Raw genomic sequence first — 14222 nt, 5'->3', positions numbered from 1 at the left:
AGGGAGCTGTAGCCCAAACGTAGAAGGATGGAGTCAAGACTTTTTGTTGGGGGAACCATGGAGCCGGGACACTCACAGAGCTCCAAAGTTTCACCAGTTTCAACTGGATACTGGACTTTAGGGTTGGGGTTCAAGCCATGAAGTCAACCAGTGATATGTCAGGAATCAACCACACTAGAGAACTGGCAGAAACATTTCTGGAAACACTAGTATGGCTACAGCCAATATGTGACAACTTTGATAGTAGTAGTGTGAAGAAAAGATCTACAGCTCTCTTGTTGTAGATGTTTTAAAATCACCAGAGATGTAAAGGGAAAGTCTCTCCGCAGTTCTAAAGTTGTGTTTCTGAAGCACACAAATGCCCTCAAGCAACCTGGTGCTAATTTGAGGACAAGACAAAGTCAGACATTAAATCTTGAAAAGTCAGGTTTTTTTAGCTTTTCAAACGTACCTTAATAAGAAATGGATCGTAGCTCTAGTGAAAGAGCATTGCAATATAAGGCCACTCTAAAAGCAAATTAACAGCCCCCATTTGGAGTTTTTATTATTTTGAGACTGCAGCACAAGGAGACATTGGCAGAGTGGAAGGGGTGCTCCAGAAGGTTGCGCAGGAACAAATGTTTAATAGTCTCAGGACCATGTACTTTACTACAAGTATAGAGGTTCTTAATAGGGCTTTGGTGGGGCGGCCGACCAATGGGAGGGCTGCCACCCCTGGGGGTTTGGGGCCGGGCAGACAGGCCCATTGGGCTGGTTGGGCTCTTTTAGGATCTCCCTGGGCTTCCTTGGGCTGGGGTTGGGCTGGTTTTGGGCTACAGCCTATATAGCCGGCCATCTCATGTCGGAGCCACCATTTTGGTGGTTTGTGACACAACAGCCGGCTGGGAGGGGTAGAGCGGTTTGGTTTTGTCCCGCCCGCCCTCCCTAGGTTAAGTTTGTTCTTACTGTTTTTGGGGCTCCAATTGTTGTTTCACTTTCCTTTTTTCTTCTAGTCTTCTAGGTGGATTTCCTTGTGAACAGGTGCATCGGCGGGGTAAACTTGTATCGGGTTGTCGCCGGAGCAGGTGCTGGTGTGTTGCAAGTTGTTTTTGGGGGGGTGCTTTTCCTAGGTCAATTGGTGGTACAACAATGTATAGTTACAGTTATGTAGGAATATAAGAAGTTTACATAGTTAGGTAGGTGAAGAAAGTTAGGAAATGGCAAGTTATGGTTATAATTGTTGCAGGGGGAACATGTTTAGGGGAGGGGGTGGGGGAAGGGTAGGAGGATATTATTTAGTGAGGTATAGTTTTGTACGGCAGAGGCCGAGGGTTCTTAAATGTGTAAGGTGCACCTGTTTCCAATAAAGTGGCCTTTTCCACACCAACAAGCGAGTCTGTGGTCTGTGCTGCCCCCCTCTTGGGCCCAAACAGAGCCTGCTTATGGATGGGGACTTAGACTAAACTTTTAGATGGTCTTAAATTGAAGCAGAGTGATGTGATTGAGCAGGTGTCTTGCTGATGCATTCTAGACCATTTGTAGCAAATGAACTGCGGACGCTGGCAGGCCCAGATATAAGGTGTTAGCATAGGCTAATCTGAACTTTACAGCAGAATGAATCACAATACAATGAGTGTCCCGATGGCGAAATGGTAGTACCCTTCCTCAATTGTTTGGTAAAAAAACACCTCTTAAAGCGGAGTTTGAAAGAGGGATTGCTCTTAAAATAAACACTGAGGTTTTTAACTCCAGATGAAATAGAAGGGCACAGGCAGCAGACCAGACTGGTGGGGAGGGGGTGGATAAAGACCTCCTCCATCTTGACTGCGTTACGCTTGAGATAGTTGTTATTCATCCAAGCCGCAGATTCAGACAAACAGGTGAGAAGTTGAGGCGAGCAACATTAGAATTCCCATCAAGTCTTAAGATATTGTTGTCTTCCACTGCTTGGTTTGTTGTGGCATCCAGAATGCAGATTGATACATCATATGAGCTTTCCTCTCCTTACAGGTCAGGCAAACACCTCTTCTGCAAACTTAGCCACATCAGCAATAGACTTTGGGTATGCATGCTTTGCTCCTGCCTGAGGGATGACAATCTCCAGCAAAAGTTATGTGGCATACAAACCTCTGCTCTACAATGATGTGCAAAGGCTTCTCAATGCCCTTGCAAAGTATGAAGTCCAGATGCCTAGGGTGTATCCCACCTTTAAGGCACAGGTGGGAAGTCAAGACCAACCAAAACGCAGCTTTGTTCGAAATGTGAAGTCTTCTCCCAGTAAAAAGGAAGTCATCGTATCCCTTCGTCCTTGTATTTCAATGGCTTTGGGTGCTGTCAGTCACACGTGAGCCGCTTTGAGCTGGCCATGGCCAGGATGTGTGTTTGAGTCAGAATGGTACAGCCAGAGAACAACTGATGCTAGTCAACAGCCAATCAGAGGGAACGTAAGGAGAAGTGAGTTTCACTTGAATTGGGGAACCTACTCTGAAAAATGGAAGGAATGAGAAACCTCCTGCCACCAAAAGTGTAACTAGTTTTGGAGGTTGGTGCATGAGCAATAGCAATGAGCATTATTTGATGTCCACAGATGGACAAAGGACATCTCATAGAGACCACTGCATTGTGCAGTCATGCACACAGAGTCCTTATAGACAGCCACCATTTAGTGGCTCAAACACCTACTACTCATACACATACCAGATATGAGGATAGGCAAAAGACGCCAGTTATGGGCCAGAGAATTAATTTACAAAAGGAAGAACCAGTATACAGTTTCCAGAAGGAAAGGAAGTAAAATGTTTCTACCACAAACTCAAACTATTACCAGCACAGCCAGAGCTCCCACATACTGATATGAGGCAGGAGTAGCCACCCTCACTCGGACTGGGAAAAACTTTGAGTGTGACTCATTTAAAGTGCGCTAGACCCTGTTGTCGAACATTTATTGTTCAAATATCAAGTGCCTCCTATGGACTTGCAGTATGCTGAGTTCACTGGAGGAAAACATTGGGGAAGCCAGAAAAGAGGCATAGCTAAATGCAGCACAAAAACACAAAGCCCTGCAGAGAACTTCACACTCAAACGCACAATGAGGATGATTCATAAATAATTTATGTAGAGTAAACCAGGAGGTAACCCGGGGCATTGCAGACTTACTCCATCTGTCTTATGCTTCGTTTTCAAAGATTTGCAATGGAGCAAATTCGGGACAGATGCACTTAAGCAAATATTAGTGAATTCCATGTGTGTGTGAGGATCTCGTAGCTCCCCTGCACTGGCGGCCCTCGCGGGGCAGCATCTGCAGTCGGTGCTGCACTTGTTGAGACAGGGTGTATCAGAGAGGTGTCGTGAGCGCACCACCTAAATCACACAAACCCCTGAGAATGGGCTGGAGAAGAGGGGGTGAAAGGTCATTACTTTTCTTATTTTCTTCTTGTCCATGTCTTTAGACACAGGTCCCTTGCTGATGATCACATTGTTCTGGTACATATGTCCTTTCAGTAAGCTGGCTCCCAAGAAATGCTAATGTTAGTGCATTAGCAGGAGAATCTGGCATTTGCGTCCCAACGCTATTTATCCTGTGATTGCCCACAAGAAAAAGGCAAAAAAGTAGCAACTAAATTAACTGAATGTGTCTTTTTTGCATTTTACAACTGCGCTTTGGCACCATGACATAGATTACCAACATGTAGTAATTTTAGCGACAGCATGTTGCATTGAGGGGTTTGTAGTTTTGCTTTTAACAGTTTAATTATGGGATCAAAACCCTGGCATGCAAAGAGATGTTGGCTAATATATCAAAATTGTCTGTTGAGTTATAGATGTCAGGGAGCCACTTGTAAGCTCGGTTTTAAAATTTTGCAAATTTGCGTACTCCATTTCTAAAACTGTTTGTTTCACGTATAAATTCAAAAGCAAAGTCTGCTCACATATTTTGTGAGGATTCACTATTTCACTCGCATTATGCATTCAAACAAGCATTGTCAATGTGAATTTTTTTTCTAATGTAGAATGGAAAGTGTTATACTGAACTTCACAACACAATAAAGGTAGAAAATACACAGCACCACCTTGGCTAACACCGCCAACATTAAGTTATGGACTGGTAGCAGCGGCAGAAAGAACACCACATGATTCTTTCACACATTCAAGATAGGTATAACATAGGTAACTAACGCAGAGAAGAGTGAGTGAGAGGTGTTAAAGGACTGTTGCATCATTTTTGTAAATGGACATAAAGAAAGAGGAAGTACAAGACTCCTGCAAGAAACACCCAAACCTGTTATAGATTTGCCATACATTCATGTACGGATGCCTGATGATGAATGCTCACCTACCTAATGTGGTATGCTTTATCAGAGGATTCCATATCATGCACTGGGAAACATTCAAGAATCCTAGTGTCCACTGGTGGTACAGTTTCCTAGTTATGGCTTCACTAGTTTGGATGAGACTATGTCAATTATTTGTACATTTATGCACTCGTTTTGCTAAACTGCCACACCTATATTAAAATGTGATTTGGGGAAGCTAGAAATTGTTCAACTGTGGCCTTGCTACCACATTATCAAGAGCAGATTGACTGAGCAAGGGGTCCTATTTATTTTCCATCAACATGTTTTGGTGCTTCAGATTTGCCTCTTTAGGCTCTGCTGTCTTCCCCAGGAACACAGGTATCTCACATCAAATATTGTGGCACAATCCCTGCTTCATAGGGCATCTTCACCAGTCACAGAAGGGGGCATGGGAGATGGCGCAGGCCTAGTATTGGTCTATTGGCCAGGTTGTCAGTATGCATCATAATTCCCAGGGTGAGTCTTTGTAATTGAAGGCTGTACTATGAAACAGACCATACCCATGGTGCCAAACCGTACTCTCAAATGACTGGGTGTGGTCAGCAGGAGTGTATAGAGCTTGAGGCTGCAAACTACATTCCCAACACGAAGGCATCCCATGCCTCACTGCAAAGCATCAATAGGGCAATGGTAGTGAGGCGGTGATCACCTGGTCCCATAATTCTCCTCAGCCCCATCTGTGTTTCATCCTGTCTGTAAAGGCAGAGATGTGGAAGCTTAAGGAAACAGCTCTTGACTCTAAATGGCATCCTCTTATTCATCAAATGTCTGTAATTACCACTTTATTATTAGCTGATATACACATTTTTAGATTAAAAAAAGTGTCTTTTGTATTATTTCACTTTAGCACCACCACCTTAGATTATATCACTTCTCTGAGCATCCTTTATTGAAATTAGTGAACCCTTTCTGCTATAACAATTTTATTAATGACTAAAGAGGTAGGTCAGTTGTCTTGTTTCCTCCCATATAAGCCTTTTATTTTTTATAGATGGAGCATCGTTATGGTCTATTAAACCATACACACGAGAGGGTGTTGTACAGTGTGGACCCTGAACTATTTCATGGTGCTCCCAAACGTGGCGATCATGAAAAAGAAGACACAGAGGAGAAAAGTAATTCCCTAAGGCTGTTTAGTCAAGCTTGGGAGCTGGGATTGAAATCGGGTTTCCTTGTAAGACATTGTGCATTTCATATTTGGGTTGAATGTCACATTCTCTCCCGCTTCTACCCCAAGTGAGATTTTAGTAGTGACCAAAGAGGCAAGTCATTATCTTGTGCCTCCTGTACAAGACCTCTACTGCTGTCCTAGAGCTAGCAAAATTATGGTCTATTAAACCATATACAAGAGAGGTTTTTATACACTGCACTTCCTGAACTCAATTATTTCGAGTTGCTTTTAAATGTGATGATAACTGAAAAGGAAGCAGAGGGTAAGATTAGTAATTGTCCTGGGTCACACATTTTGGACAGGCTAGGAAGCTGTGACTGAAACCAGGGTCGCTGAGTCAGAGCTCTACAACTAGTTTTGACCAGGGCTCAATAAAAGCTTTTGACTGGCCGGGCAGTGCTTACTTTGTGGAAACAGAAGTGCCAGGGTTCTTGTTAGGAGGCCACTGCAGCTTGCACCACCTATTGCTCCCACAAGTGCTGCCAATAACAGTACTACCACTACTAGCTATCACAATCATACAAGCGTTACAATTCAGACCTTAAATATACATTAAAATGACTAATAGTTGCATTCCTAGATATCTTTATAGCTTAGGGTGGCAGGTTTTGGGTATTTTAATGGATAATTAATTATTAAACATCAGTTGTCGGGTTCCCCGGGGAAAAAAAGACAAACACTTCCACCATGTGGCAGGCTTTCACAAGTGCCAGTGATGACAATAAAGTGCAGGTGCTGAGCACTGGAATCCACTGGCTGATTTTAAGCACTGGACCAGGTTCTTAACTCACTGAATGTACAGGTGGATAAGTGAGTGAATATGCAAACTCTGACACCACTCTCACTTAGGTGATAATCCATGTCAGCACCATGAAAATCCTGCTGCAGTCACTCTGAGGCCTGTTTTGTTTCTTTGTTTATCCACATATTGAGAAATTGCAGTAACCTAGTAGGTCAATATTATTTGGAACAGCCTCACCACAGCCTAGGTAACTACTCTCTAGACAGCACATAGGTGTGCACCTCTTCGGAAAGGTTTTGAATGCACGTGCATCAGGATGGGTACAGTCCCAGCCTCGGAGCTGCACCTGTTCAAAACGTTGAGGGCTGCAGGTGCTCCTCTGGCATCTCCACATTGGCTCCCGAGCAAATCTTTCCAAATACGTCATAAAAAGTCTGGCATAAATCGGAGATGTTCACATCTATCGCCAAATGTGCTTGGGGTGATCTGGATCAACAAAGTGCTGGCAGCTGATTGGACCAACTTGGATCTGTATTGCTCCTCCTCACAGACTCAGCAGAGGGAAGCTGGGGGCTGAATGGACGGAGGGAGGCTGCACCCACTTCCGGGCCACGGGACAGGAAGAGAGGAGGGTCTCCACTCTGCATGCTGCGGGGGTGCTCCGGGGAGCACGGTCGATTTTAACATTGTTTGTTGCCATTCGCTTAGTTAACCTGCAGCTGATGTCAGCGCCCAGGAAAATACAGTCTCAGTGCAGAACAAAGGGCAGCCGAGATCAGAGAGGCGTTGTTGAGCTAAGACGCCTGGTTCGTTGTAGCTTAACGCCTAGGTCGGCTGACTGTTAATCTGCAACAAAGGAGTGCTAAGGCCTGGGTGTAACACCACAAAGAGAAACCCCCCACCGTGATGAGGCTCTAGCGGGGTTCAAATTCACCCTGTTTCCATCTCCTGGTAGGTAAAAGAACGGGAATAACACAACCAGATCATCACCGCAACACCACGCCTCGCAGTCCACTATAATAAGCGTTTTGCAATCAAATGAAGTTACCAATAGCTACATACATAATAATAACGGGCCTGTGTCGGTATCTGCGTGTGCAGCGAAAGGGAGTCCTGGTCTTTGTGTGTGGCTGGCTATCTTGATTTGTGTTATGCACGTTTTTGTGTGTTTCTCTTTGTTTGTTCGTGTGTTTGTGTTGTGTTGTGTGCATGAGAGAGAGAGAGAGAGGCACTGTCAGTATTGAATATATATACAACTGCATACTTTGCTGTGTGTGCCTGACTGTCTTGTTTTGTGTTATGCACGTTTGTGTGTGTTGCTCTTTGTTTGTTCTGTGTTTGTGTTGTGTGCATGAGAGCGAGAGAGAGGGGCACTGTTAGTCGGAATATATATACAGCTTTGTGTGCTGGTGAATGTGTGGGTGTATTTTTGTGTACGTGCATATGTTTGTGTTACTTTATTTGTGTGTGCGCACGTGTGTGTGGGCCTGTTTGAGTAGCGTCTCTGTATTGGTGTATTCTTTCTGGTTGTGCATGTGTGCTTGTCCCTGTGTCTATCTTTGTCCGTGTGTCTAGTCTACTTTTGTCACACGCGTGTGCTTGCATCTTTATCCGTGTGTCTCCTGTCTGTCTTCAGCTCCAGAGGCCTCTCATGCGTGCTCCATTGTTTACCTTCTCCGGGGCCGGGAACTGCAGGTGGTTTACATCCAGGGGGGTGATGAGGGGCACGGTCTGGAAGCCATCCTCCACTGAAGACGGCTTGCAGTTCTTGTCGCTCAGATTGCTCCCCAGCTTCACCATCCTGGCACCTCGCTTTCCAGACCTACAGAAAACACAAAGGCCAAGGCACACATCGGTGAGCAGGGGAGGGAGCAGGCCGGCGACCATAGCCCTCCCTCGCGCGCGCCCCTGTCCGATTCAATTGTACGTGTCAATCACTTGCCGCCCCGGGGGCATCGGCCGGATCTCAGAGGCGCGAGCGCCGCTCGCGCTGCATGCTAATGCGCAGCCGAACATGCCTGCTCGACTCAGTGCAGCCGGGTCTATGTTCGAAAATAACCCAGGCGAGGAAGCAGACCGTGACCACTCAGCACCCAAAAACAACCTGGAAACATTCAGCAGCGGCAGGCATAAGATTAGAGGGGAATACGTATGAAACCTGCTATTAACCACAGTCACGACATGTCTATTGTGCTGAGCATGCCAGGTTTGGGAGGTACCCCTCCAAGGTAATGTTGCAACCTCCCCTACTCAGCCGGACCATATACTGGACTGTCGGCAAGACCGCCTGATCGGTCAGCAGCTCACCCGGCCCTTAAACGCAGACCTCATCAAGTCAGCAATGTTCATAAAATCTGTACTTCCAGAGTATTAATGTAGCGCACGCCGTGCTCTGCGATGGCACTACGTGCGAAGCAAAAGGCGTCATATGTTATCAAATGGATTAATAACACAATGGTCGTGAAGCGCAGAGTGTAATATTTTTTAAGGGACCAACTAAAATACACCTCCGCTATTGAATGTTCTATATACTATCCCCATCGTGATAATATAGGAAATACAGTTCACGATAGACTGTAAAACAATGCGCATATATAATGTAAAGCCATAAATATAATATGCTGCACAATTTAATTAATTGCCAAGCACCACACGGTGCAATTCAATGTATACAGCAATACGCCACGCTGCTTCAGGGGTAGTAAGCGCTATATAAATTACATTTCAATTGAATACACATTACGATACAACAGAGCGGACCACTCGGTACCATAACGTATGGAAAATACAAAGCACTACACAAGAACATTTAATACACTACAGCAATGCACAACACACATTGCAATAAGCAAAAATCACTGTGCAACACAATAAAATATATACAAACATATATATAGCATAAAATGCAATGAACAAACCACACACCCGATCGTTATTTGGTGTCTTATGTGTTCGCCAAACCCCACTGAAAACCGCCCTCATCTCAGGGGCGTAACACAAGCCCCTGCGGTGCAGGGGCCCCTCTACGTTTTAGCGAGCCCCAAACCCTTCAGGGGGCCCCCACTGAGCTAAAAGCCTATTAATATTTGGGAGATATTGGAGACGACCAGCCCCGCATCACATTCTGCGGAAGGGGGTATGGGGGGGGGGGGCATTCTGCGTTACGCCACTGCCTCCTCTTCCCACCCCGACAGCTCATCACGGAGCGTTTTCTCCCAAATATTAACTAGAGGGCATGTAACCGTGCCCAGAAAGCAAGGCTATTCACACAAAGGTGAACATCTACAAATGCATGCGTCCCCGCTGTGATGTAAAGATAGGCCACTGCGCGAGTTAGAAGTAGCATACAGAAAAATACAACAAAATGTGCCTGCGACCGCCACACCCTCGCGTCACAAGCCATCTCACTTTCGTCAACGTTTAAAGGGGCCTCGGAAGACGGGATGCGGCCGGGGGACCCTAACTCTCGGCGCCCCTCTCCCATGAACATATTTTATGTCACCATGCAGTGGAAAAGTCCTATGCGCCGCTTTGGACGCTGCTTCTGTTCACGAGGCCAACAAGATAAATAAATGAAGACAAAAATAAGCAGACACATTCTCGGCGTTGACTTACTGTCAAGAGGTCTGTGTGTCAGTCTAGGCGCAGAGGAGCGGAGATGCTGCGGTGAAGCAAACTGCTGCTGTCCGTGGTGCTGAACACCGTCCTCCGAGAGCTACTGACGGGGAAGCAGGGAAGGAGCCGAAAGCAGCCGCTCTGTAGCAGCCGCCCAGGCTCCCTCTTCCTGCCCAATGGCACCACCTGCTGTTCCAGGCTGAGGGTGACAGCAGCTAAACAGAGCATAACGCAGACCTGATAAAAAGCATTCTGAAATCACACAGGCGCAGGGCCTACTTAAAAAAACAGTGGCGTTTCTAGAAGATATTTTTACGGGGCCCATATGGGGGCTCAGATAACGTTGGTGAACTTACAAAAATATTGTGGGAATTTTTGTACATATATAGAGCGAGAGGACGAGGTGGCCTTTATTGCCAAGGAGGAGTTCTGGCGACATTTACAAACCGCGAGAACAAAGGCCAAATTTGTTATAAATTTTACCCGAACCCTAAACATGATATACACGAATATACAAAAATAGTTACATTTAAACATTTTAAAAGACGTGCACATGATGGATAGGGTGAACTAATTTGTACTCCTTTGAAAGCTACATTTATTAATTAAACAATATATAGGATCCCCCTGCAGCAGAGGACTTTCTGGGCACGGTTATCCCCTGGAAAGGGGATAACAGTGCTATTAAAGACACTTTTAGGTAAAGCGTTGTCTCCTCCTAGAGGGGATTGAGGTATTGGTTGGTCTCCTGCATATCTAAACATATTAGAAGAATACACTAATTTAATATCCAATATGCATTCTAACCCAATCCTTATATGACCAACAACAATTGTGTTGCACAGTGAGTGAGGTGGAATGTGATTTTATAACAGTGTATAATGAGAAAAAGGTGAGAATTAGCAGAAATTGGAAATAAACGAGAGACAGAATTAGAAGAAGAGTCTAAATAGAAATTCAGATATTCAAGAAGGCATCCTAGGCTGAGAGTGGAACAAGAAAAGAAAGGAGTAACATATATGGTGTGTGAGGGATATCAGAGTGCTGAGTAAGTTAAACTTGTTGGTAAGAATATGTGTAATTTGAGTTATGTAATTGATGATGTGCTTCTGATATGTGAAGAACCAATATTGAAAGGATTTTTTTCTGCTTGTGGTAGTACTGCCTATTTTAACCTTCCATGCAATTGGGTGGGAAACAGCTATCTTGCTTTGCTCTTTCCATGTATGTACCTTATTAATGAGAAGAGATGAAAGGGGTGATATGGATCTTAACAGATCTAAGTATAGGTCTATTATATTTTGAATTGTAAAAACAATAAAATATCTTTGGGAAAGAGTGGTTTAGTAGAAGTACTGATGGATGGTTTTGGTGTTTTTTTTGTTCATCCTATTCGTGTGGCTTAGATTGATGTGAAAATTAGGAAGTTGTCTACTTTGGTGGATCGCTTGACCTCTATCACTGTTGGAGCGCCAACTACAATTAATTAGGAGCTTATTACTGTGCATGCAATAATTATGCAGGACTGCTTTGCGTTCAATATTAGTCTTGCAAAAGAAGAAGGAGTCTGTCACCTGTGAGGGTCCAACAATGTTGCACTTTCATTACTGATTATAGCAAGCTTTTCAATGACAACATTGGAATCAAACCCTTCATCCCTCCCAAAGTCCTTAAACAGGCCACAAAATCGTTGGTTCTGTCCAGATTGGACCACGGTAATGCAACCCTCACAGGCACCGGAAAGTCTCACTTAGCTCCTGTCAGAACAATTCTAAATGCAGCTGCCAGTATGGTGACCGAAGTGAAGAAATACAACCACATCTCTCCCTCTCTAAGAAGAACTAAAATCGCTCCCAATTGAAGAGCGTTCCAACTTCCGAACTGCATGTCTCACACACAAAGCTCTTCACACAGGTAAACCTGCCCACCTGTCTTCCAAACTCAAAAAGGTAGGCCAGACAAGGAATCTCAGGAGCACTAACACACTACTCCTCCCAAAACTCACAAACAAAAACCTTATCACGCTCCTTCTCTGGAAATGCGCCTAAAATTTGGAACTCCATCCCAGTCCATATCAGGACTAACCCCTCCTTCATAAACTTAAAAAACCAGTTCTAAGACCCCTTCTTCAACCGAACTGTTCCCAATTGATAGCTTCCACCCAACGAGACAGAGCTCCTCTGTCACAGGAATCTCACCGGGCGAGGAATATAGACACTTCAACAAGAAGGCATGTATATTGCCCGCCTTTTGATTCACTCCTATGAGCCCCTTCAAGCCTTAACATGATTTGACACGAGAAAATGCTACTTATTGAAATAATTGCATCATGAATAAATGTTGTAACTCGCTCTGATACCTTCGGATCTGACCAGAGCTATATAAGACTCTTAAATAAGTAAATAATTAAATAATCTAATATTTTGCATGAGGCAAAGGCTCTTGAAGAAAGCGTGTTATGGGAATCAGTTGGTGTGTGGTTCATTCAGGTTGGAAAGGGTTTTGTGAAGGTTTGTGAATGTTTTGATAGTATGGGGGGCTTTTCTTAGGAAAATATTAACCAATTAATAATTATTTCTTTATATTTAATTGGGCTCATTCTTTTGTAAAAATGTCTTCAGGTAATTTTCTTTAAATGGGATTCAAATTGTGGGTGTGTGTAAAGAGTGTATCAACAACATTATCAAATAAAAGGAAAAGATGTGATGTTAAAATGGAAGAGATGGAGAACATAAAGGTTTAAATTTATGATGAGATGAAGGATTTGAAAGACTCGCAATGCAAAAAGATGAAAATGATAGAAATTGTATTATAAATAAAGAAAAGTGGAATTTTGATGATTGAATAATCATTTAGAGTAGGAATGCTATTCTTGAAGAACTCTTGTGGACTTTTTACTTTTTTAAATGTAATAAATTCAAGGATATTGCACCTGTGCCACTGTAGGTCTAATCATAATTAGGGCTCCTGGTGTTATGGTATTTATTTTTGGAACATTTCAGTCTGTATTTATCCATATTTTTTTTGGGCCATTTTATTTGTATTTATCTATATTTATTTTGGGTTCTGCATATAAATGAAGGTGTAAAACTGTACTTTTCCATATATATTTAACTGACTGACGCGCACAAATACCTTGATGTCTGTCTTGTTCTTGCTATTTAAGCTACCAAATATTACATAACAATACATCCACTGGTAAATACTAGCATTATACCACAAATGTATATTGACACACGCCGTTATTTAAAGAAATTTCCTCCTGTTTTTTAATTTCCCTTGCTGCCCATTTGCTCAGCAGTTGGGCTATAATGCATGAAAGATACCACGGAGAGTCACTAAAAAGCAGCACAAATGTCTGTATGTACCCACTTTTAAAGATAAATGCAGACTGAAAACACATTGTTTTCTGTCTGTATTTGTGGGAGGGCAGGTCGTATATACAGACGTGGAGGCTGAATATACTTTCCAAGTGATAGAGTTTTATTGCCAGGCAGGATGCTCTTTGGTTTTACTACAGGGATGGTCTCTCTTCCTCCTTCGGATAATGAGTCAAGTCAAGTCAAGTCAAGTTAGAATTTATATAGCGCACTACATACCCATAGGGTCTCAAGGCGCTTGAGGAAGGGGGGGGGGAGGTTTACTTATCGAATATCCATGTTTTAAGTTGTTTTCTGAAGGCTAGGTGGTTTTGAGTGAGGCGGAGGTGGATGGGAAGGGAATTCCAGGTCTTGGCCGCTAAGTAGGAGAAGGATCTTCCTCCCATGGTGGCTTTGTTGATGCGCGGAACAGCGGCGAGGGCTTGGTTGGACGAACGCAGTTGGCGGGTGGGGGTGTAAAAGGAAAGGCGCGTGTTGAGACAATCAGGTCCAAGTTCGTATAGGGCTTTGTGTGCGTGGGTGAGGAGACGGAACGTTATTCTCTTGTTGACGGGGAGCCAGTGAAGGTCTTTCAGGTGAGCGGAAATGTGGTCTGTGCGGGGGATGTCTAGTATGAGTCTGGCTGAAGCATTTTGGATGCGTTGGAGTTTTTTCTGTAGTTTCGCGGTGGAACCGGCGTAAAGGGTGTTTCCGTAGTCCAGGCGGCTTGTAACCAGTGCGTGGGTGACCGTTTTTCTTGTTTCGGTGGGGATCCAGTGAAATGTCTTTTTGAGCATGCGTAGGATGTTGAAGCATGAAGATGAGACGGCGTTGACTTGTCTGGTCATCGAGAGTGAGGAGTCCAGGATGATGCCCAGGTTCCGTGCGTGGTCCGTCGGTATGGGGGCTTTTCCTAGGGCCGTTGGCCACCAAGAGTCGTCCCAGGCGGAAGGGGATGAGCCTAAGATGAGGACTTACGTTTTGTCCGAGTTCAGTTTCAG

General features: G+C 44.1%; 1 protein-coding gene across 1 annotated transcript in view; it reads right to left on the bottom strand.

Moving 5' to 3' along the window:
- The window catches only part of NSG2 (neuronal vesicle trafficking associated 2), a 221144-nt gene extending 211184 nt beyond the window's left edge, over window positions 1–9960 (bottom strand). Inside the window, exons 1-2 of the mRNA XM_078653027.1 lie at window positions 9863–9960; window positions 7919–8069 (exon numbers count right to left, since the gene is read on the bottom strand). Coding sequence (XP_078509153.1) covers window positions 7919–8047 — 129 coding nt within the window. The 5' untranslated portion in view covers window positions 8048–8069; window positions 9863–9960. The remainder of the gene's footprint in view (window positions 1–7918; window positions 8070–9862) is intronic.
- Window positions 9961–14222: the final 4262 nt, after the last annotated feature.

The sequence above is a fragment of the Lissotriton helveticus genome, chromosome 7, assembly GCF_964261635.1.
Source record: "Lissotriton helveticus chromosome 7, aLisHel1.1, whole genome shotgun sequence".
NCBI classification, from domain to species: Eukaryota; Metazoa; Chordata; class Amphibia; order Caudata; family Salamandridae; genus Lissotriton; species Lissotriton helveticus.
Note: the sequence above shows the minus strand (reverse complement) of the source record. Positions and strands in the feature narration are given on the sequence as shown.